The sequence below is a fragment of the Ornithorhynchus anatinus genome, chromosome X2, assembly GCF_004115215.2.
Source record: "Ornithorhynchus anatinus isolate Pmale09 chromosome X2, mOrnAna1.pri.v4, whole genome shotgun sequence".
Taxonomy (NCBI): Eukaryota; Metazoa; Chordata; class Mammalia; order Monotremata; family Ornithorhynchidae; genus Ornithorhynchus; species Ornithorhynchus anatinus.
The window spans coordinates 28,311,705-28,337,497 of NC_041750.1; the positions used below are offsets into that span (position 1 = coordinate 28,311,705).

General features: G+C 45.3%; 1 protein-coding gene across 5 annotated transcripts in view; it reads right to left on the bottom strand.

Annotated features, from left to right (window-relative positions):
• ATP9B (ATPase phospholipid transporting 9B (putative)) overlaps positions 1-25,793 on the bottom strand; it is a 185,023-nt gene that overhangs the window by 153,182 nt on the left and 6,048 nt on the right. For 4 of the 5 annotated variants that reach the window (XM_029052670.2, XM_029052669.2, XM_029052674.2 and 1 more), the window contains exons 2-4: positions 15,691-15,864; positions 7,369-7,519; positions 2,809-2,922 (exon numbers count right to left, since the gene is read on the bottom strand). In XM_029052670.2, coding sequence (XP_028908503.1) covers positions 2,809-2,922; positions 7,369-7,519; positions 15,691-15,864 — 439 coding nt within the window. Of the gene's footprint in view, positions 1-2,808; positions 2,923-7,368; positions 7,520-15,690; positions 15,865-17,397; positions 17,487-25,793 lie in introns of those variants that run through there. The other variant, XM_029052672.2, reaches the window with a different exon arrangement.

A 25,793-nucleotide genomic window follows, 5' to 3' on the forward strand; every position in this document is an offset into this window, starting at 1 on the left:
ACTGGGGTAGATACAAGGTTATCAGACTGAATAAAGTCCCTTTCCTAAAAGGGGCTCACAATCTAAAATCCCCATTTTACACATGGGGAAACTGAGGCCCAGAAAGATTAAGTAATTTGCCCAAGGTCCCAGGGCAGGCCAGGGGTGGAACCGGGGCTCCGCCCCAGGTTTCTTTACCCTTCACGTTTTAGAAGGTGAAAAAATTGAACCGGTTACTTATGGTTTCACTTTCTCCACTAAGAATTTTGCCAGAAGGCCCAACTCTTCAACAATCAGGAAGAGATGCCTAAATTCAGCCGCCTCCACGCCTCCCCACATGAGTCGGGCACAGTCCGGGAGTGGAATTATTCTGGCCCAAGTCCCCGAGGATGGTCTCTGAAACGCACACAGTGCCTCAAACCGAAAAGGGCCTTTATGAATACTCAGAATAAAACTGCCCTTGGTCTGAGCATTACACTTAAAACTTAACGGTAGGCATATGCCAAGGAAAATTTCTCGTTGAGGCAATTCAGAACTGCATTTGAAAATGCACCACTTTAGCACGCTAAATCTTTCTCCGCAATCATCGGGTGGAGGCACGAAAACGTCTGTTCTAAACCTGAACTTCCATGCGTTTAAAATGGACCCTGATGGTTATTGTCTCGATTCGCTTATCCCCCATGGCGCTGACCACTGGAATACGGAGATCTTTTGAGGTGGATTCTCCCCGGGCTCAGGGGAAGAAACGATTCTCAGTCCACCAGGGGATTTCCAACCAGACTAAGGGGGGAAGGGGAGGGGACAGAGGAAGGATTCTATGTGATCCCTCAGGCCGGGCACGGGGACCAGTCCATCCTGGCTGCCGTTGCTCGACTTTCCACAAAGTCTCCTTCATATACACCCCTGCCCTTCGGCCAAGGTGGAGCGGAGCAAAGAGACACCAAGGCAGCTGCAGCCAAGCCGTTTTTCTCCCCCTAGACCACAGGGAAGGCCACCCTTCGCAGCAGCAGAAATGCTCTGCTTTCTCGTGCTTTTCTTCTCTTGATTCTCGGATCAAGTTGGAGGAACGGTCTCATTCAAACTCCATCTGACTACTACCAGGGGATGAGAAGAGCCCACGGCACTCAAACGTCAGGGCCAGATGTCAGGATTTTGTTTTGGACCTCCACCTTTCCACCGCAAAACTGTTTACCAGAGTTGCAATTGAGCAAAATTACTCTTTGTGTTTCATCTTATCATTGGACGGAATGTTCCTGAGCAGGTTGGTGGCATCAGAAAGAAGATAAAAACCTTAGAAAAAGGGTCTTGGCTGCCTTCACCCACCACCGCCATCGCCTACCCCTTTCCCTCCACCTTCTCCCAAGCTCACCTTCTTACAGTAATGCCTGTCAGGTTTCCTGTATCTGATCCATTGCCCACACCATTATTCCCCCTACCTAGGCCGACCTGCCCTTTACAAATCTGCCCGACCACAACCCTCATCTTCTAAACCCCTCTCCAGGCGGCCTTCCCAGCTAATGTCCTTGGTCACGTCATCCTGACAGCCACCTTCGGCACTTAGGTATGGAGTGATTTACATACTCCATTTATTTAATCTTCTTTGCTCTTACCCTTATCAATTGAATCCTCCTGTTCCCTCTGTATGTACACAATTTATGCCTGCTGTCTCCCTCCGCTGTTAGATTTAAGCTCCTCAAAGGCAGAGGCTATGTTTTTTATTTTTATTGTACTCTCCCAAGTGCCTAGTATAGTGCTCTGCACTCGGAAGTCACTCAATAAATACTACCGAACGAGAGAATGAACGCATGATCCACAAACTGAAAAACCAGTCTCTAAATTACCAACATTTGGCGGTAATTAAGATAGCAAACCATCCGACTTTCTTGCTTCAATGAACGAGCAAAAAGTTCAAGTATGAAGCTTCTCCCCTAAGCCTACTGTGACGACTGATCGAGAAAATGTCTCGTAATCTTTATCCACCTAATCAGTCACTGATAATCCATCTGAAAAAATCCAAGCAAGGTCCTGTGTTACACTCTGTCAGTGTCCTGCAAAGTCATCTGGCTGCCTCTCAGCACTGTTACCTCAGTTGACTTTCTGCTTGGCAGGTCTTTGTGGCCCAGGATAGATACCTAGAAATTGGGTTTTTTTAAATTAATGTCTGTCACCTTCTAGACTGCAAACTCCTGGTGGGCAGGGAACAGGTCTACCAACTCTGTTGTACTGTACTCTTCCAAGAGCTCAGGTTGGCACTCAGCAAAGGATGGGGAGTCAGAAACCTGGGTTCTGATCCAAGCTCTGCCATTTGCTTGAGCAAGTCACTTAACTGGTCTGTGCCTCAGACAAATAAGGGCCAGATACCTGATCTCCCTACCCCTCTAAGACAGTGAGATCACATCTTGCCTATCCTGTATCATCATCATCACCAATGGCACTTACTGAGCACTCACTATATGCAGAGTCCTGCCTCAAGCCCTTGGAAGAGTTGGCAGACGCCTTCCCCGCTCACAATAAGCTTACAGTCTACAGGGGGTAACCGATACTAATATAAATAATTTACATTATATAATTTATAGATATGCTCTCTACCCCAGTGTTTAATTCACTAGTAAATGCTTAATACAAGTATTACTACTGTTTACGATATTAATAATATTACAATTATTATTATAGCAGCACTTGGTCAAACCGTAAGGAGAAATACTGCTCAATTTAAGAAAGCATGCAATGTGGAAATGAGCAAAGTGTGGTTCTCCAGTTGACACTTAAGTTGAAAGGATTTTTTTTAATTATTATTATTTTTCTTTTTTTTTTCTTTTTTTTTTTTACCAGAGGAGCCCAGTAGGTGTAGAGATAGCCAATTTTCAGCGCCGGCACAAACTGGGAACAGGATACAACCAGAAAATAGAGATTCAAGAAAAACTTGAATTGTTCATACAAAACCTAAAAAGTAGACAAAAAAAGAGAGAAAATAAATGAAAGGCCTCAGGTGACAACAACTCAAAATGGCTTTTATGAGTCCGATCATTTAAAGAATCAGTGTCCAGGCTCCAACTTTAACATCACGGTGCATGTATGTTCCTATGCAAATGCTGTTTGCTCATTTGTTAATGAGCTTTTCCTAGTTGCATCAGCTTAAATTTACTCTAGACCATTAGAAAATGCAAATACTCCGGTAGGCTTCAAGAGCGTTAGGGAGATCACGGTGGGAATCTTGGTTTGAAAAGCAATTCTTGCTTTTCTTTTGTGATCAACTTTTCGCACTGCCCACGAAGCCCTCCAACGCCAAGGCTTTTCCTAGGGGTTGAAACATCTCGTTTCGCCTGGTTCAGCGGGAGGAATGCAAGAATTCGAACCGACGGAGAAGATGCAGGCAGCCTATTGTGGGTGACGGCTGAAGGACGCCACAATCCCCCTAAAGATGGAAGGCATCACCAGGTCTCTGAGGGAGCAGGAAGTGGGCCAAAGAGAGAAAGAAAAAATAGGGCTCCCGTCCTGCTTCCCCAGACCTTTGCTGAAAGCTAATAGCATCGCTTGGTGTCGTAGTATAGTCTCCCAAGCACTTAGTGCAGTGTTCTGCACCCAGGAAGCGTTCAATAAATACTATTTATTTGATTGATTGAGCAGGGAATGGGCATGTCTGAATGGCTTTTCTGTTCCTCCCTCCTCCCCTCAGCACCTCACCCGCATCCAGCACCCAGGTATCCGCTTCTCCAAGGACAAGCTTCCAAATCTCGACCCCCTTTCGATGGGTGTCACCAGGCCTCTGAAGGGCCGGGTCACCTACTCCCTTTTCCTTCTTCCTCTTATAATAATGTTGGTATTTGTTAAGCGCTTACTATGTGCCGAGCACTGTTCTAAGCGCTGGGGTAGACAAAGGGGAATCAGGTTGTCCCACGTGGGGCTCACAGTCTTAATCCCCATTTTACAGATGAGGGAACTGAGGCACAGAGAAGTTAAGTGACTTGCCCACAGTCACACAGCTGACAAGTGGCAGAGCTGGGATTTGAACTCATGAGCCCTTATCTACATCTTATCTACAAATGATCTCTGTGGCCTTCTCTCCCTCTAGACTGTAAGCTCTTTGAAGATAGGGCTCACATCTACTAGTTCTATGGAATTCTCCCAAGAGGTTAGCAGAGCGCTTTGCACACAAATAAGTGATCAATAAAGAGTACTGATGAACTGATTGTTGAGTCAGTGCAGGGCCACACGGGAAGGTCCCTCTCCTCAGCCCATCTTTTGCTCTTCCCCCTTCTCCTCCCCTCAGCACCGTGCTCATTCGTATATATTATTATCCTATTTCTTTTGTTAATGAGGTGTATATCTCCTTGATGATGTCTTGTTTTGTTTCGTTCTGCTTTGCTGTCTCCCCCGTTTAGACTGTGAACCCGTCATGGGGCAGGGATTGTCTCTATCTGGTGCCAAATTGTACTTTCCAAGTGCTTAGTACAGTGGTCTGCACATAGAAAGCGCTCGATAAATACTACTGAATGAATGAATGAAGGCCGGAAACCTTAGATTCCCTTTCCAGGCTGCCACTGAATTCTGAATTCTATCACTACTCTTAAAACCACGGTTGTAACAACATGAATGATTTCATCTCGGAAAGAGGAATAAGTACTGCAGGTATCTAATATTTAATTAGATAAGGGGAGCAGCGTGGCTTAGGGGAAAGAGCACGGGCTTGGGAGTCAGAGGTTGTGAGTTCTAATCCCGGCTCCGCCACTTGTCAGCTGTGTGACTTTGGGCAAGTCACTTAACTTCTCTGTGCCTCAGTTACCTCATCTGTAAAATGGGGATTAAGATTGTGAGCCCCACTTGGGACAACTTGATAACGCTGTATCTACCCCAGAGCTTAGAATAGTGCTTGGCACATAGTAAGGACTTAAAAAATACCATTATTATTATTATTATTATTATTATTAATCCAAGCAGAAAATGAAATGCATCTTAAAGGGTACCAATGTGAAGAATTTAAACCTCAAAACACCTATAACATACCTTTATATTTAACTTTGTTATGTTTAAGGTTAAGAAATACTTTGGGATTTTTTTATGGTATTTGTTATGCCAGGCACTGTACTAAGTGCTGGAGTAGATGAACACCATCATGGGGTTCAGTCGTAATTCCCATTTTATAGATGAGGCAGTTGAGGCCCAGAGAAGTTAAGTGACTTGCCCAAGGACACACACAGCAGTCAAGTGGCAGAGTAAGGACTACAACCCAGGTTCTTCTGGCCCTCAGGCCTATGCTCTGGTCACTAGACCACACTGCTTCTTCATGGTTGTACCACCATACACTTGGAAATAAGTTTGCATCACAGTAAAGTCTGAACTCTTAGAAAACTCTTAGAAAATAGCTTAGAAGGCCACTGAAATTTTATTTACTAAACTCTTGGAAAACCATTAGGCTCCAATTGAAGCTAAAAATGAGTCGGACTCATATGTCGTCCGTGAATACAATTGTAAGAGAGCCCTCTGCAATTACGGCTAATCTCAAGACTGGAGCCCCACTTGGCAGTGGAACGTTCAAGATGCTGCTTCCTCTGAGAAATGATAAGGTGTGGAAATTTCAACGCAAAAGGTTAAATACTTACCGTTGGCTTGTGCGTTCTGCTAATATCTGCCTTCCCAAGGAAAGTTATTTACATTATTATACAGTGGTGTTTGACTGAAATTACCGTGCTGCATTGATGATGTTTATATTCATAATAAACCATGTTCAATTTCTGTCTAAAATGTTTGGAATGATTTTATAAATGAATCTCAGCAGGATGGGAAGTGCTCGTTCTCCCCCCACTGATTCCTCTAAAATCCCAGTTAGCATAAATTATATCTATTAGCAATTCAAAAAATTGCCATTCATACTAAAAATGGAATCGAATGCCTACTGTGCAATTACCAGGCATTTGAAAAATACTTCGGTTCGTTTCGGGGGGGAAAGATGGATCGGAGAGTGAATTCTCCAAGAGAAGATCCGGCTGGCAGGCGGGGCGACCGGCCTTCGGCTCACACATCAACAGGTTTGCGGTGCCACAAGGCCGGGCCCAGCGAGTAGCTGCAATCTGCTCCGAAGCCGCCCTGGAGAGGCTTAACCACAGCAATCGATGCTTTACTGTATACTTAATGAACTTTGTGACCTTTAGGAAAATGTACAATGCTTAACCAATCTGTGCGTATTTAATAATTTAAACCGAGGGAGGAAACGGTGGCCTGGTTCAATAAAGATGAGAATATTTATCTGCCTGAAAGACAGTTGACATTTTATTGCCCTGACAAAAGATCAGTCTTTTAATTATGGAGCCATTAGTTTTTGTGTGTTTTAATAAAGAAGCATATTAGATATCAAGCATTTGCCAGCTATTGGACGGATGGGAAAAAAAAAATCAATGCTCAATATAAAGTCGGCGTGATTATTTAAATTAAAACGTAAAGGACAAAGCAGCTCGGAACTGAGGCTGGCCGAACAGGACAGCGGCTCAAACCTGAGGCTCGAACAAAAACCTGAGGTGAGGAAAAATAAGCTCCAGCTCCAGACGGTATCTGTTCTTCTAGACAGAGGTAATGAATCTGGTCCCGGGATGAGTTCGGGAGGGGGGAGGAAAAAAATAACCCACCCAAGTGATGGGAAAACTCAAGCATTGTCCAGATTTTGGAAGTCGCTATAATTTCTGCATAAAATAAACAGTGAAGACGAAAACTGCATAGAAACAGTCCAATAAAAATGTAACATTTTCCTCGAAAAATTAGTACTGCCTCCAAAATCATAGTGCAAAAAGCCAGAAGCACATGGGATTGGAAAAAGGGACAGAACAACTCTACCAAACCATGTGTACCCTCCACCCAGGGCTTGCAAGCATGCACCTGTCCCAAACGTGCTTGAGAGGAGTCAACCTTCTATGAAATGGAATTTTAGACAGTGTTGTTGTGTCTGAATAATTTCCATGGCAGTGAATTTAGACTTCGCTTTTTCCTGTCGTTAGGGTCTCCAACCGCCCAGACCCACACTGCATCACAAACGGAAGTCCAAGAACACGTCATACCTGCTGCTAAACCTGAAAGGGGGTCAGGGAGCTCTACCCCTGACCTGTGAGGGTCTGGGGAGCTCTCCCCCCAGAGCTGTGAGGGGTTTAGGGAGATCAGTCCCCAGTGCTGCCAGGGGCTGGGGAAGCTCTACCCCTGGAATCTTCAGAATCTAACACATTTTGGGAAACCAAGAGATTTACAAAAGAGAGTTTGGTGTGAAATCAATTAATCAAGAGTAGAAACCATCACTGCCCATTAGATTGTCTCTGAAGTCACAAAACCCCCGGGCACTCTTTAAGGACAGCAAATTCCCAGCCCCCTTCTGTTTACCCACCTCCAAGAAATCATGGATAGTCTTACCCCAGGTATAAAGGTAAACACATTGTACTTTTGATTTTTTATAGCATTTCTAGGGTATTTTTCTTCGCATTTTTCAGGACATCCAAGCCAGACGGTGCGAGCTTTCAGTTCTTTCTTTCTTCGGCAAATGTTTATGAGCCAGTCACAGCAACTGAATAGAACATAGAACAAAGATGATTATTTTGAGTATCTGTGAAGCAGGCAATATTATGCACTTACCTGTACAAAAGGCAATACTACAGAAAACCATTATTGATTGTTTCTGGATTTAGTGAGGGTGCGGATAACCGTCTAATGCTAAGCCTTGCATGTTAAAACACTATATAAATTTCTATCTGCCATCAAAATACTAGACGATATTTACATTTTTAGATCTCCGTAATGGCTTCAGAAACCTCAGGGAAATGATCTTCCTTGCAATGCTCTCTTATTGACAAATTCCAACCATTAATAAACGGTAACATTCAATGTTTTATGTATTGGGGGCGGGAAAGGGAGAAAGGGCCATAGATTATTGGAAAGTCTCAATACACCACAGAGTAATAAAGGGTCGACAGATTCCAGCTCCTCCAGCTCACTCCTCCCGCTCCTCTAGGAGGCTCGCATTTTCCCCACCTATTAGGGGAAAAAAAAAATCACTTCTCTTCCTCTGAATACACCTTAAGTATTCAGACTAAATTGGGGAGAGCCCTATTTGGCAAGTAGGGAGAGAGAGGGCAGGGAGCCGTGGGATAGACAGGCTTAGCTGGAGCTTTGATGTTAGATGGGCCACCCTCCCCAAACTCCTCCTCTGGGCCTTGGATTACCCCAAATCCCTTGGTGGAGTTGGGGAGGCGGTCTTCCTGGATAGGTGTTCAGGTTAGTTCACCTTCCCTCCTTCCTGTCCCACCAGTGATGGGATCCTGCAGTCTATACCGAAGTTGCATTTTTTTTATAGCATTTATCAAGAGCTTACTCTGTGCCAGGCACTGCTCTAAGCACTGGGGTAATTACCGGCTAATCAGATTGGATACAGTCCGTAACCCGCATGGGACTCACAATCTTAATCCCTATTTTACAGATGAGGTAACCCATCAGAAAGTCTTCCAAAGATCAGCACATAATTCTCAATATGAGACTATCTCCTCTTGGAATAATGTTTAGTTAGACATAAAGGAGTAACTTGTGAAAGCAGGATTTATAAAAAATATATACTTCCTTTGGCTCCTTTTAGTGAATTCAGTGAACCATGAAAAACATTGAACAATCAAATGCATGTAATGATTTAAAAAGCAGAGAAACTAATTAAAAAAAAAAAAAAGCACCTCATTGTCAATGACTGGCAAGGCTTATTGCTCAAGAAATTCCTGGCTGAGAAAGTGCAAAATATCTCCTCCTGAATGTTTTTTTGAAAGCACTTTCACAAATATTTAGTATGATAATTATTATAATCATAGTTATGGTACTTGTTAAGTGCTCATTATGTGCCAAGCACTGTACTAAGCACTGAGGTTAATCAAGATAATCAGGTTGAACACATTCCCTGCCCCACATGTTGTTCCCAATCTTAGTAGGAGGGAGTAGGATTCAGTCCCATTTTACAGCTATCAGACACAGAGAAGTTGAGTGACTTGCCCAAGGTCTCACAGCAGGCAAATGGTGGAGCTGAGATTAGAACACAGGTCCTCTGACTCTCAGGCCCCTACTCTTTCTACTAGGTCATGCTGCTTCTCATGAATTTAGGCATAATTTATCCAGTGTCCTTTAGATACAACACAATTTCACCTTGCTGCAGTGAGATGGTATGCAAACTTCCTATTATCAAAGGAAGGTTTATTCATTATTTTAAACGTAGCTGGGCTTCACCCCTCCCCAGCAACAGTGCCGAGGCGGGACCTGGAGCAATGGAGAGGATACAATGACATGTTTCCCATGATCAGATTTTGGTAATTTCCCGGATTTCACTGGGAAATTTAGTTCTTTCTGAGGTTCCATTTTGGGGAGAAGTAGTAGAAAACAGCATGGCCTAGTGGAAACTCAATTATTTCTATTTCACGTGGGAATTTTGGAACACTTCCGATATAACTTGAAAATCCCATCATTCCTCGCTTTTTCTTTTCTCTTAATTTGTGCCCTTATCTTCTCCCTGAGCTCTTGCTTACTTACTTTCAGAATACATTCATGTTTGTGCCTGCACCCACGCACACCCACACACAAACATATCACCCTCCCCCACCCGCATTCCTTCAATGTTCATCACCCCACAGACTCTCCCAGGGCAGCTGACTGTGCGGAGCCACTTACAGCCGTTGTGTAATTTTGCCTACAGTAACCCAGGAGAAGAGGACCTTCCCCGCCTGACCCTCAGCCCCGCCTAGGGGGTTCAGGCAGGGGAAGGGGTGAAAGTGTATGGTGCTCTTTGATTGTAGGAGAAAAGCTGGGGGTGACAGTGCTCCCCACGTAGGAGGGTAGTCATTGTGATGGAATTGGAAATTCTGCCACAAACTGGAAAATCATCAGCACCAGCAAGGGCAGGGTTCAGTGGGCCCTGGACTGGAAAGGCCCTGCCTCAGTCTGGACTTCTGGCAAACCAGTAGAAGTCCAAGTCTGTTCTTGGCCTTCCCAAAGCCCCTGTGTCCACCTCTCTTACCTGTTGTGCCCTTCCAAAGTGAACAAAGTAGGAGTGAGAAGAACCTGGATTCTCATTCCTTCTCCGCCACTTGTCTGCTCTGTGATCTGTAAAATGGGGGTTAAGACTGTGAGCCCCACATGGGACAGGGACTCTGTCCGACCTGAATAGCTTGGATCCACCCTAGCGCTTAGGACAGTGACTGTAAGCCCGTCAAACGGCAGGGACTGTCTCTATCTGTTGCCGACTTGTTCATTCCATGGGCTTAGTACAGTGATCTGCACATAGTAAGCGCTCAATAAATACTATTGAATGACAGTGCCTGGCACACAGTAAGCATTTAACAAAAAACATTTTTAAAAAACACAAACACAGGAAGCAAGGATGATATGAAGCAGCCTTCACTGAAGAGCACTCATTTCCCTTCAAATGCAATCAGGGGAGCGAAAATCCATTGGGAATGATTCAGAGGGAGGGAATTTAGTCCCATCATGCTCTCCTTCAATGCAGGCTAATCCTTAATCAGATAGCATGGTCTGTGCTGGAATTTCTACCTCAAATAAAGTGGACATTAGGCTGGTTTAGTACTTGGAAAAGAATGTAAAATTCAAGAACTGATGACCATACAGGATCTTGAAAACAGTTTGATGGGATCCAGTAGCTGGGTGTGGAATTTTCCAGAGGTCACCTCACAAAAGCCATTTTGAACACAAAGCCTAAATGTCTTTATGATACATTCCCCCACTGGCAATAGCAAGAACGGGGAGAAGCTCTCCCACTCTGACCCCAGTCAGTAAAGCCTGTGCAGCTTTGGACTTGTTGACCTAGACATCTCAACTAAAATCCCAGTGCTGGGCCAGAGCATTTTCATTTAGGGAACTCCAGCAGTTTCACCACCAGTCCACTTTCCTTAAACCTAAGGTGCAAATATTTTACTGAGAACCTACTTACTGAGGTGGTGAATTTTAACTCGGTTATAGGACTTTGTCCTGAATTTTGATTGATAAAATTAAGAAAAATATAAATTCTACTGTGAAAAATAGCAAACCTGGTTCTACGGCTGAGTGAGTGTGTGTGTGTGTGTGTGCGCGCGCGCACGGGGAGTTTATGTTGCGTGAACCTGAAATAGAGAACAGAAGGGTTTTCTTATTGGCACTTAACCGAATTAAGACCATCAATAATTAAGATTACTTATTAAGCGCTTACAATATGTGCTAAGTGCTGATGTAGGTTCAAGATGATCAGAATGGATGTAGTTCCTGTCCTACAAGTGGCCCATAATCTGTCCTATTCCCATTTAATAGATGAGGAAAATGAGGTCTGGAGAGGTCAAGTGACTTGCCCAAGATCACCCAGCAGGCCTGCGGCAGAGGTAGGACTCAAACCCAGGTCTCCCGACTCCCAGCAGGAGCTCTCTCCGGTAGGCCAGGGTGCATCTCTGGATTTCCTGGCTGAGGGAGCCCTGGGGTAACCCAGCCCAGCAAGGGTACACGAGGTAAGAAAGTGCTGCTGAAAGAGAAGGGAAGGGGGCAGCGAGAAGTGGGTGGGAGCTGCAAGGACGTTGGTGGGAGAAATAGAGAACCCCAACAAGTCTGGGGGGCCGACAAGAAAAGAGACGCCACTGGGGTCCATCGCAAGCACTTAAAATAGTGCTCTGCACATGGGAAGTGTTCAATAAATATGACCGACAAGGACAAAACACTGCTGTGGGCACAAGGAAAAAAGAATCAATTAATAAATGAAAGCCTCTTACTGGACTCAAATGCATTGGTCTAAAGGTATTTTGACCACCCCCCCAAAAAAACACAAAAGTCTGAGAACACTAAATATTTTCCACAACAGAAATAAATCACCACTGGTAAGACTCATATTTTCATGCAAAAATTGTTTTTCAGCGGTCAAGTGCCAAATTCAAACCTCGCACCGGATCGAGCGTCAAATTCAAATCTCACCTAACTTTCCAATCTAATGGCACAAGTTGTTCTTTTCTTTCCTTTCATCTCATACGCTTAACTATCTGAGCTTTTTGCTGAACTTCATGTCAAGCAATTAGGCAAGAGCTTCATGTTATGTGCAACAGACAGTCATTCCTGAGAGGGTTTTAAGCCAGCCAAAACCATTCTGACAAAAAACACAAAAACAAATGAAAAATGTAAAAGAAAGAAAGAAAGAAAAATCCCCTTTCCTCCTTCCATCGCCCAAGGTAATGTAATTATTGTATTCAACAAGTAGTTTTAGTAACAAGGCCAAAAGTAACACAGCAATCACGTCGCTCTTAAAAGATCGGCATTTTCCCATGCTTCTGCATAACAAGTGGGTCGCAGATTAATTGAAAGTGGACCGGCCATTTTAGAAATCCAGATTAACCGCAGCAACTGATATCCCCTTCACTTCATATGGAAATGCCATTTAGTGGCACCATTTTCAGAGGGACAAAGTGGTTTTTGATCACAAGTGGAATGTAAATCTCATGAGAAAGTAATCAGCCCCGCCCAAAGAACCCCAGAGTATTAATATGTGTGCATTATGATTTCTCAGGTTCATGGGGACAACGAGCTTAGGGGTTGTCCATCTATCTCTGCTTTGGACAGAAACTCTTTACCGTGGACTTCAAAGCACTCAAACAGCTCTTCCCCTCCTTCCTACCTTATCTCGCTGATTTCCTACTACCAGCCAGCTCGCTCCCTTTGCTCCTTTAATCGCCAGCCTACTCAGTGTACCTTGATCTTATCTGCCTCGCTTTTGACCTCCTGCCCACGTCCTTCCATCGGCCTGGACCTCCCTCCCCCTGCACATCTGACAGACCAACATTCTCTCCACCTTCAAAGCCCTACTAAAATCACATCTCCTCCCAGAGGCCTAGAGAAGCACCGTGGCTTAGTGGAAAGAGCAGGGGCTGGGAGTCGGAGGTCACGGGTTCTCATCCCGGCTCTGCCACTTGTCAGCTGGGAGACTTTGGGCAAGTCACTTCACTTCGCTGTGCCTCAGTTCCTCATCTGCAAAATGGGGATTAAGACTGTGAGTCCCACGTGGGACAACCTGATTACCTTGTATCTACCTCAGCACTTAGAACAGTACGTGGCACACAGTAAGCGCCTAACAAATACCAATATTATTACCCTCATTAACCCCTCATTTTCTCCACTCTATTCGCTCTCCCCTTGGCATCATCACCTAGGCATTTGGAGCTCTATCCCATAAACACTTGGATTATTCACCCCACCCAGTCCCACAGCATTTACGTCCATATCCTTATACTCTGCCATTTCCCCCACCTGTAATTTATTTTCATTGATCTTCCCCTCTAGCCTTTGAGCTCCTTGTGGGCAGGGAACGTGATTACCAACTCTGTTGTATTGTACTCTCCCAAGAGCTTAGTACAGTGCTCTGCACACAGTGAGCCCTTGATAAATCCCACTGAATGATCAGAGGTTAGGCATCAACTGTTTAAAAAATATGGCAGTTTCTTCGAGAATTTTACCACCCACCTGTGTCCCCTCACTCAGCAAAGCCCGAAGAGCACACCTGAACAAGTCGATCTCAAGCAACACTTGGAAAGAGGTTATATTTAAGGGAAAGGCCCAGAAGGAGGATACAAAGCAGCAGCCACCTTGGAATCGAGAGCTTAGAAGCCCTAATGGGAGCTGCTTCTGGTTTTAATGCCTCAAGTAGCACTGAACAATGAAAGCTTTTTTTAATTTAAAAAAAAAGGGGGGGATTCATTTACATCGAAGACCCAGTAAAACTCAAAGCTGAAAACAGTCAACTCAATGGGGCTTGGACCCTTGCCAGTTATTTTAAGAGGAGGAAAAATTTTAAATGGTGCCCATCGGCTTTAACCTCCTTTAAAGCCCTGAAAGTCAGGTTAAAACCGAAAAGGAACATTTTATCTTCCTGCTGCTCAAAAAAAGTAATAGGAGGCAACATGATTGCTTTGGGTTTTGCTTCTTTTTTCGCATCCAAAGATGACTAGATGTGTTTCTTTTTGTGACCAAAAGGCAAGAACAAGTTCCCAGAAAAAGAAGAAGACTACAAGCCTAAATAGCACAAAACACAAAACTCGTAATTTATTCAAGTTTTGCAAAAGTTGTGACAGCTGCATGTGACTGGAAGCTTTTCCTGTTTGTACCTGGAGGTGAGCTTTTGGTGGCAGGCAGAGGTACAGTTCAAAACAGGCCTCCCTACTCCTTACCAGGGCAAACTTATTCGTGCAAGGTGGCCTGATAGAAAGATCAAGAGGCTGGGAGGCGGGAATCTGGGGACGCTAATCCCAGCTCAGTGGTATTTACTGAGCGCTTACTCTGTGGGGCCTGGAAGAGTATAATACAACAGAGTTGGCAGACACAAAGAGAATTCATTCATTCATTCATTCAATCAATCATATTTATTGAGTGCTTACTGTGTGCAGAGCACTGTACTAAGTGCTTGGAGTGTACAATTCAGCAACAGATAGAGACAATCCCTGCCCACCCACAGGCTCACAGGAGAAGCAGTGTGGACCGACCTGGATTCACATCCCAGCCCTGCCACATGTCTGCTCTGTGAATTTGGGCAGGTCACTTCACTTCTCTGTGACTCAGTTACCTCATCTGTAAAATGGGAACTAAGATTGTGAGCCCCATGTGGGACATGGATTGGGTCCAACCTGATTATCCTGTATCTACCCCAGCGCTTAGAACCTGGAACGTAGTAAATGCTTGGCAAATATTTAAAAAACAAAACAAAAAACAAAAGTTCCCTGCCCATAACAATCTTACAGCCTGGGGGGGAGGCAGATATTAATCTTAGTAATATATATATATGTACATATATTTTAAAGATCTATCCCTAAGTGCTGTGAGGTTGAGGGTGGGGCAAATATCAAATGCCCCAAGGTCACAGATCCAAATACATAGAGGTCACAGGAGGGAGATGAAGCTGGGGAAAAAAGAGACCTCAATCGGGGAAGGCACTGACTTGCTGCCTGACCTTGGGCAGGTCACCTAATTTCTCTAGGTCTCAGTTTCCTCATCTGTAAAATGGGAATGAGATACCCGCTCTCCCTCTCTCAGATCATAAGCCTTACGTGGGACAGGGACTGCATCTAAGGTAACTAACTGGCATCTTCCCCAGGGCACCTAGTAAGGGCTTAAGAAATACTATCGCCACCATAACACCAGTTTACCTTAAGCTCCTGGTCAATTTGTTGAAAATATATTTACTGCGGAGGCTGATCTGTTTCTTCTGGGAGAATCTGGGGAAAATACTTAATATACCGGGAAATGCGGAAATGCTAGATCCAAGGCCTTGGTTCACTGTCTACGTTCAAGAAACACCTCAGGTTCTTCCAGGATTTTTGATGGGCACGGTAGGTGTAAAAGGGGACCGGATGGGAACTTTATAAATGGCAGCGGGGTAAACAGAACTAATTCTATCTTGCGTTCACTCCAGGTCCATCAATCCGCTGCACTTTTTAACCTTTAGAATTGATACGTTAACTCCTTATCAGTTAATGAATTTACTTTTCCTTTGCCCTGACATTAGTCAGATCCGTACAATACCCGTGCTGGCGCTTCTGCTCCCGCTTCCCCAGCTATCTGCGAAAGAGCATTTCTCCCTCGTCCCCTAACGTGAGCCGGAGAGACAAACGGGAAGTATTTATGCAGCCAACACCATTATGCATGTGAACGTCACGAGTGCGGCGCGGGGGGACGAGGCAGCGGCACACGGCTAACCTGGTGCAGAGGAATTTCCAGCCACCGCACACGAACCACTCCAGGCCTCTTTTTCTCCGCGTCAGCCTGGCCCTCGGCAGGGTGTGGTAATCGCTCTCGTCGTTTTCGAAGCCTTCTTCGGACATCATCAGGGGCATTTCGTCCAGATGGGCGGATTCATCTTCCAGCTGGTATCTGGTTAAGGAAAGAAAGGCGTCGGTGAGGCGTGGGTGGGGAGGGCGTTCCGTAGGGGAGCGGCTCGGGCTCCACGGGGCCCGAGGAGGTCTGGCCTCCGGATACCCCTTTCAATGGGAATAATGCTGGGAGCGTCCTAGAACCACCCGGTTTCTCACAACGCTCTCAGTGTCTTAGGAGTTTGAGTCGCCTCCAAGAAGCCTTCCCTGACTAAGCCCTCCTCTCCTCTTCTCTCACTCCTTTCTGCGCCGTTCTCACTTGCTCCTTCGTCCATCCTTCCTCCCATCCCCACAGCACAAAGGTATATAATAATAATGATGGTATTTGTGAAGCGCTCACTATGTGCCAAGCACCGTTCTAAGGGCTGGGTAGATACAAGGTAATCAGGTTGTCTCACGTGGGGTTCACAGTCTTAATCCCCATTTTCCAGATGAGGTAACTGAGGCACAGAGAAGTTAAGTGGCTTGCCCAAAGTAACACAGCAGACAAGTGGCAGATCTGGGATTAGAACCCACCTCCTCTGACTCCCAAACCCTTGCTCTTTCCACTAAGCCATTATATCTGTATACATTTGTAATTTATTTATCTATTTATTTATATTGTCTGTCTCTCCCTCCTGACCATGAGCTCACTGTGGGCAGGAATGTGTCCGGTGGTTATTATACTGTATCTCCCAAGCGCTTAGTACAGTGCTTTGCACACAGTAGGCGCTCAATAAATATGATTGAATGCCTGAATAAACGAATAGACTGTGGAATTATAGGCTGCCTCTAGACTGTAAGCTCATTATGAGCAGGGAATGTCTGTTTACTGTTATACGGTACTCTCCCAAACGCTCAGTACAGTGCTCTGCAAACTGCAAGTGCTCAATAAATAGACCAACTAACTGATTGCTCCGGCCCCTGGAGGCAGGGAACAGAGTCACCCGGAAACCACTCCCTCTGACCTCGACTGCTAGCCTCCGCGGCTTCACCCGACGACGGCGCCCAGTCCAGCGCTTAGAACAGTGCTTGGCACATAGTAAGCGTTTAACAAATACCATAATTATTATTACCAGCGGGCCCTCTCTCCCCCGACCCCTTCCTCTTCAAGGACGGGGACGAGCACGCACAAGCAAGTGCAGCTCAGAAGCCACCGTTCAGTGCTTTAAGTAAGAAGATACGTATCGACTGGCAGGTGGAAAAAGCACCCTTGAGTCTCTGACGTAATTATCAGGGAATATCAACAGATGAGGAAACTACCTTTTCTAAGCCTCATTTTACCCAAAAAGGTGTAACACACTTTAACTTGAATGGCAAAGCTCTACTTCCTCTGCTCTCCCAGTAGCACTTATGTAAATATCTTTACACCTTGTTGCTTCCCCCGCCTCGGCATTATTTTAGCGCCTGCCTTTATTATTTTATTTTAGCGCTCGACTCTAAGTTCCTTGAAGGCAGGGAAGAGGTCTACTGGGAAAGTGTCTGCTAACTGGCCAGTACTGAGCAATACGGCGCACAGGAAGGACTCCAAAACTACCGACTGATTGACTGATACCTCAAGAATGGGGCGTAGCTGTGGAAGGCTGGAAAATTACAGCCATGTACATCTTCTGTGTCTTTTAAATACGACGCAGATATTTAGTGCTAAATCCTAAAAGAAGAAAGTGGTCATTATAAAGACGATAAAATGTTTAATAGCTTTAACCTGCAATTTTTAAAAATTGCAACTTCTTTAAGGCATTCATCATCTTGAAATTGAGTGCTTACGTGCTTGTAATAAAACATAAGTTAAGCATATTCGAGGACAACAGAACTATATAATGATCACAATATTATTTTATTACTAAAATGAGGCCACCTCATTCTGCAGTCGGTTTTGGAACCCATCTTCCAGTGACTTCAATAAAACTAGTTTTGCTAAGATCGATATGCTGTAGCAGCTTAACCGTGCTCCCTTTAAGCCTATTAAGACCCTACGGAGAGAACACAAACAAATTCGGTGAGTGTTCTATTGTTTTATATCATCCTCCATCTCCACACAGTAAATCTTGAGAAATTTTCGGGTTGCTTATGGCAGGTGTGTCCCCTTCTTGCCTTCTCCTCCAAGTAGTATCGCTGATGACATAACCTCCATCCCCTGCCCCTGGAAGAAGTCCCACCCATTATCTTTTTTTTTTTTGCAGGAATTAAGACGGGTCAGTCCCCATCTCCCCATCTCCGATTGCATTTCCTTTTGTCCCAGTTGACAGCTGGGTATCAGGTTGCTGAACGTTTTGCCTAAGATTTATGAATAATTTGCAGCCCTCTGAAAGTCCGGCCCACTGAATTGTAGACCGAGGACCGGTTGCCTGAGGGTCTTTTCCGGGTTGAGGCTGGGGAAGGATGAAAAAGGAAAAAAAAAAATCTCTGGAGTCTTGAGTTCACCTCCTGAGATTCCACAATTCTCCTAGTTCCCCCAGAGGGATATCAATCCTGGTTTAGCGTTCTTCCGGAGAAAAGTTCCGCCATTAGAACGCTTTCATCATCGAAGCCTGGAGTTCTGAAAAATCATCCCTGAAATTTTAAGATCAGTCGGTGGTATTTATTGAGTGCTTACTTTGGGAGGAGCACTGTACTCGGCACGTCCAGCTCCGTGTCCTAAAGAAGCTTGCAATCTACCAGATGGTGACACTTACTAATGCCGATCTGACTGTCCACCAGACAGCTTGTTAAGGTGGATCCTGCCCACGTCAACACGAACAAACATCTGCGCTAAACCAGGAGTTACAGATTCCACTCATCTCTAATAATATTAATAACTATTACGGTATTTGTTAAGTGCTTACTCTGTGCCGGGCACTGTATTAAGTGCCGGGATGGATACAAGTAAATCGGACTGGATTCAGTCCCTGTCCCACGTGGGGCTCACAGTCTCGATCCCCATTTTACAGGTGAGATAACTGAGGTCCAGAGAAGTGACTTGCCCAAGGTCACACAGCAGAGCTGGAATTAGAACCCATGACTTTCTGACTCCCAGGCTCTATTCACTACACCACGCTGCTTCCCTAAGCTCCTAGTGGGCAGGGACTGTGTCTATTAAGTGTTCTACTGTACTCTCTCAAGGGTTTAGTACAGTGTACTGCACACAGTAAGCGCCCAATAGATACGACCGATTGATCTTCTAACATTTCCTGAGAAAAGGTCCCTGAGTCTCGTAAGATTCCGGGCGGGACAGTCATTCCAAGCTAGCTGAGTTGCCACGGGCTACTCCCAAGCACCCTCCTCTTGGGTGGCTTTGCTCGGGGAACTTCCCGGACCAGTTTAAAGTTCACTATTAGAGTAAGTTCACCGCCATAATAAGTTCCCTGAGCAAAGCTAATAAACGGCTCCTGCACCTGAAGCGCAGTGGAACAGCTGCCCTTGAGAACGGCACACCTGAACTGGGAAGTTACTGACTGTCTTTTCTCCAGGAGGCCCTCCCTGACTCATCCCCACTGTCCCGATCATATCGTTCCGTCGGCCAGCCAGGGCACACAAACTACCGATTCATTTTCCTTCTTTAACTGCTTACCTGCATTTTGCTATCATCCCTATCTAAATTTAGAGCCGGCAGTGTCGCCTCGTGGAAAGAGCACGGGGCTGGGAGTCGGAGGACCTGGCTTCCAATCCCGGCTCTGCCACTAGCCGGCTGTGTGGCCTTGGGTGAGCTGTTTTAATTTCTCTGGGCCACAGTTTCCTCATCTGTAAAAGAGAGATTCGAAATCTATTCTCCCTCCTACTTAGATTGTGAGCTTCACATGAGACAAAGTCTCCATCCGAGCTGAATTATCTGATATCTGCCCCCATGTTTCGCACAGTACTTGGTACATAGGAAGCACTTAACCAATATTATTATTACATTTAATCTAGTTCCCACTGAACAGTGAAGATTTATAGCTGCTTTTCTCTATGGTACATACCTCAGTTATGTTTGTGGCCTTCTCATTAGATTATGAGCTTCTCAAAGGCAAAGACTAGATCGTTTCCATCTATTATGCGCTTTCAAACATCCAGGATGGTGCTCTGCACAAAGTAGATGCTCAGATAAACACCACTGATGATGACTATGATTTCCATTCAACTTAAGCGTTAGGAGAGTGCTCCAAACACAGTGAGTGCTCAAAAATACCACAGATTGATTGACTGATGAATATTAGTAATAAGGCTTTAGAGCAAGTAAAAATGATTTTCATCTACTAGATGTTCCTGTTGGTTGATAATAATAATAATGATAAAAATAACGGTATCTGTGTGCCCGGCAATCTTCTAAGTGCTCAGTTAGAAACAAGTTAATCAGATCGGTCACAGCCCTGATCCCACATGGGGTTTATGGTCTAAAGTGAAGGGATAATGGCCATCTAATCCCCATTTTACAGATGAGAAAACTGAGGCACAGAAAAGTGAAGCGTCTTGCCCAAGGTCACCGAAGGGAAATGTCAAGTCGGGATAAGAAAGAACTCGGGTCCTCTGCCTCGATTATAATTATCCTGATTATGGAGAATGCTTCCTCAAGCAGCCACGCTGCATTATGTGCTAGCTTTCCTCCAGAATCCTTTGGGTTTAATCTCTCTGGTGCTCACCTGTAAAATAGGGAAATGATCCCTGTTTTCCCTCCTACTTCGACTGTGACCCCCAGGTGGGACAGAGACTGTATCCAACTGGATTAACTAGTATCTACCCCAGCGCTTACAACAGTGCTCAACACCTAGCAAGCACTTTACAAACACCATTATTATTATTATTCTTATTGCTTCCCTCTGCCTGCCGTAGTTTTACAGACTTTATCCAGGTTGCCAACTCCCAAATTTGATGGACGACACCCTGAATTCTGAAGAGAACAAGTAAAACCGTAAACTCCCTCTGGACTGTAAACTCCCCGTGGGCAGGAAACACGTCTACCAACTCTGTTGTACTCTACCCTCCCAAGCGCTTAGTAAAGTGCTCCACACATGGGAAGTGCTCAGGAAGCACAACTGATTCACAATTCCTTCTACCGTTAACTGCAGAAATGCTTCGATCGGGACCCCTGGGCACACCAGGGGGGTGACCGCTCGAGGACCGGGGTGCGAGGGCTAGCCGGCGGGCATCCGGGCTCCAGGATGAACAGCGGGGCCGTCGGAGTTTGGCCTCGAAGGCAGATGAGGTGGAAGAACAGTGCCGGCTGGGTGCCGCTGTGGCCCGCGATCCAGCGTGAGGGTGGAGTGGGTTAGAAAGCATCATGGTCTTCCTCCTTGCAGTGGAAGCCGCGGTGTTAACTACGGGGAAAGTCTCCGGCTGACACACCGCCCATCTGGATGAAGAAACCGCCATGTGCTCTCCTCCAGAGCCCCTCCCTCCGAAGCCAGAAAAGGGGCTGGTATGGAGTATGGACAGAGCACTGAAGGTGGCCATCAGGCTTTCGCCCAGAGCCCTGGCAATCCTACCATTTCCGAGCTTTTCCGCCTTGAAAACCTACCCAGAGCCAAAATCCATCTCCTCCCAATGAGTCGAGGAATGTGTGTTTCATTCTCTCCAACTGCAGGTCTCTAGAATGCCACAGCAGGGATGCTGGGGAAGGAACTGGGTAGAATTCCACCCTGCCAATGCTTTGCCTGGCTCCCACACCCTCTGTTGGGGTTACCCCGCGTTCCATACAAAGACTAATGCATGACTCCCTTCGGCTGCTTGGCTCCCGTTGACGGAGCCAAGCGAGTTCCAGGACCCAAAAAGCGAATCATTGGCTTAGAACCGACCCTCCCAAAAAGAATAAAAACAAGTCTTGGAATCGACATTATAAGAGCAAACACAAGAGAATGCGATCTACAGAAAATATCCACAGGCGGTTTTAAAAGCACATGAATCATAGCGAAGGTGTCATTATATAAAAGATATTTCCTCGTTGGGCAGGGGATCTTGGAACGAAACGACGGGGCAGCCTCCAGACATAAGGTGCATCCGGCCTAAATGCCAACAGTTGGATCCCTCCAAAAGCCGGGTGTGGAAGGCAGAACACGCACGCTGTCGAATCTCAGTTTTTTGGGAAAGGTGGGTCCTCTCCGGATGAGGCGGTGGCAGTTTTTGATGCTCCTATCTGACGAAAGCCTGCCTTTCTCATGGGCGGAACTGACTGCGAGCCAGTCCAGGGGCAGAGCCCCAAGGAGGCCCGTGGGAGCTGTAAAGTGTCCAGCACGATCCCAGGCCAAGAGGGAAGTTTATCATCTCCGGGCCCTCCGTGCTCCAGCAGCACAGCCGGGCCTGCCGACCCAGGGATTCCCTCCATGGCTCCCACAGGGCCCAACCTTCTTGCCTTTTTTGGCATTCTCTAACGCACTTCTCTTCTCCATTATCAGGGATCAATCAATCAATCAATCAGCGGAATTTACTGAGTGCTTACTATATGCAGAGCACTGTACTAAGGGCTTGGGAGCGTAAAATGGAGTTGGCAGACACGTTCCCTGCCCACAGCAAGTTTACAGTCTAGAGGGATGAGGGAATACTCGCTCTCTTGGTAGTGGATGAACAATAGATATATAAAGCATGCTTTAAATGGGCTAAACAGCAAATTAAACCAGTAAGCGATTCTTCGTGACACCATCTTATTGAGAAAATCATTTTCTTCTTAAAATTAAACCTCCCTTTTTTCCCACATTTTCCTCTTTAAATGTTAATTCTATGGATACATTGACTTCACTGAAGTCTGTTCCACTGAGAAGTGAAAAAGTACAAATTTAGGATGCCCAGGGGTACACTTCATCATCAAAATGGAAACCTATGCTATCAGATTTGGTGCCCACACTATCTACTGAGCACCAGCTCTTTAAAGAGCCCTGTACTGGATGCTCAGACATTTAGGGGACTGGGAGATTAGCAGAGTATATTTGTGATCAGTATATGTTAAGTATATTTTTAAAGTTGTTCCACAGATTGTGTTCTATTTTAGCAAAATGGCAATTTTTACCAAATTCACTTTTACATAGCAGTGAAAGATAATGAACATAAGCATCATCATGTTTAGTAACCTTGATTTCAAAAAGGCAGCCTTTGAACTGGCAAGCAATTTATTCCATTTCAAAAGCAATTTTCCCATTGTGTGGTAAAAATTTACCTCAGTATTTAAAAACAATAAGATGATGAATAATGGATTTTTCAAAGCCTCCAAGAGGACAGAATCTTGGTTTCTTTGTTGCTTCCTATCATACACACTTAATTGGTTTGTCACTCATTGAAAATCAACGCTTCAGGCAATTAAGTGTAATCCCAGAAACTTAAAAAAAAAAATATATGAAGCACTAAAAACAATGTGAACAAAGAAACCAAAAAAGAAGACATCAAAACTCACAGCAAGAATACAACGCCCTAAGTTTGAAGACAGTGTCATGAATAAGATATGGCTTCCGGGGAGAAAATATTCATGTCCATATATATTTTAAAACTTCCAGCAAGCCCAAGGATCACTTACACAGAAGCAGGTGAAAGGAAGCGAAGGACAATATAGAGTTTTAAATTTGCTTCTGATATAAACAGCTATGAAAATTATGCCTCTATTGCTCTATAAAATGCATCTGTAATTGTTCAAGTTCCAATGGGTTGAATGTTTTCAGCAACTCTATTGAGAGTAAGGAGGGCATTAAGTTTCAATTGTATCTTCCTGTCTACTGCTAAATCATTCGTAAATAGGAAAAAAAAATCAACATTTCCTCCACTGCACATGAACAATGCACAGAAAGGTTCTGTAGAAATCTGAAGTTAATACAGCTAAACACAATGAGGGAAAGGTAGGTGACCTGTTCCTTTACTAAAATGAGCTCCCTTTCCCACTTCAACCACGGCCCTGTCGGTATTGTTCTTATTAGCCCAGAATCATTTTCATAATTTATGAAGAATGTCAAAAAAACCCCACCTCAATAAATGGTAAGTTCCATGAGAAAAGGGCTTCAAAACCCCATAACTTCTACTCAGCATCCTCAGGTACATCGCTGCTCTAAATCCAGGAAGTGTGGAAATGGTTGTGAAAGTGTTCCCGGCTAGTGAAAGTCTTTGATCTGATCTCCTAGAGTGTGCTAACCTACACCAGTCTACCTGGAAAAAAACACTCTGCTCTGATGAGGGTAATAACAATAACTGTGGTACTGATCAAGTGCTTACTATGTGTCAAGCAGAGTACTAAGCGCTGCGGTAGATACATAGCAGTTCAGACGGTCCCTGTTGAGCACCATGTGGGACAGGGACTGTGCCTGACCTGATTAACCTCAGTGCTTAGGACAGTGCTTGACACAGAGTAAGCGCTTAATACCATAAAAAGAAAAGGGAGCGGGACAAAAGGTGACCCATCTCCATACAGATGAGGAAATCGAGGACCAAGGAAATTAAGTGGCCTGCTCAAAGCCAAACAGCAGGAAAGTGGCAGAGCCAGGATTAGAACCCAGATCTCCTGACTCCCAGTGCCCTGCTCTTTTCACTAGGCCACGCTGCTGGGTGGCAGGAAGGCCGCCTTCTTCCTGGGCATAAGAACGCTTTCGTGGGTCGTCAGCTAAATGGCATGGACCTTTGGCATCGGACCAGAAGCCTCGCTGATGGGAGCAAACAGAGGTAAACGGCGATGATTATTATTGAAGGACTTTTGCATAGCTTCATTTTCCTGTAGGAAAGAGATTCATTTTTTAGCCCTTCCAATCTCCCACTTATAACAGAGAAGTGAAGGACCCTGACAGAACGTTATGGGGGACATATGTCACTGGCTGGGACGAAGGGAACGCACGGGAATCCGTGTCCAGTACGCTTGAGGAGTTCTGGCTGAATGATCTTATCAGGTCATTGCGCTTCTAATGGGCCATCAGAGATTACATTTTGTCCCTCCAGCGTCGGGCTTGGAGGTTTGGGAATTTTTATTAATGGGAGGCTGCAGGTGCCACTGATGAAATAGCAGAGCAGCACACCCGGCGCAGGAGTAGTGGTGGAGGGATGGGTGGGCGTGGAGGAGTTGTGGTGGGAGGCAGTAGCTGCAGGAAAGGAGACAGAAGAAAGCCGGCCTCAGAAAGGTTGGGGACGGGGGGGGGGGGGGGGGGGGGGGGGGGACGTAAGCAGAAGGTTTATGAGCCCCCGCGGGGACAGGAACCAATCCCCACTCATATAGTCTATCTCTCTTCTTTTTTTTTTTAATGGTACATGTGCCAGGCACTGTAGTAAGCATTGGGATAGATACAAGCTCATCAAGTTGGACATCGTCTCTGTCCCATATGGGGTTCACGGTCTCTCCCATATGGGGCTCACGGTCTCAATCCCCATTTCACAGACAAGGTAACAGACACCCAGTGACCTTTTCAAGGTGTTACAGCAGACAGGTAGCAGAGCTAGGATTAGAACTCAGGTCCTTCAGACTCCCAGGCCCGTGCTGTATCCACTTGGCCTCACTGCTTCTCATAAGTCCTTACCAGTGTTTAGTACATTGTTCTGCACATGACAAACTTAGTTAATACCACTACCTCATCTGTAAAATGGGGATTAAAACTATGAACCCTACGTGGGACATGGACTGGGTCTAACCTGATTATCTTGAATCTACCCCAGCGCTTAGTACATAATAAGTGCTGAACAAACACCATTAAAAAGATGTTTCAAATAAAACAACAGGTGTATTTGTTAAGTGTTTCCGATGCGCTAAGCACTTTACTAAGCGGCTGGGTTAGATATAAGATAATAAAGCTCCACATGGGGCTCAAAGTCTAAGTAGGAGGGGAAAAGAGGGATTGAACTGAGGCACAGAGAAGTGAAGCAACTTGTCCAAGGTCACAGAGCAGACCAACGGCACAACTTTTCTCCCAACAAAGTTTTCCCCACTATCCTCCATTTAAAAACCACTTTGGGGTGGAGGGAGGGGAGGAGAGGGGAAGAGGCGGGCAGGAGGGGGAACTCTTCATACGCTGCTCAGGTTAGCCCATTTATAACTGGTTTCTG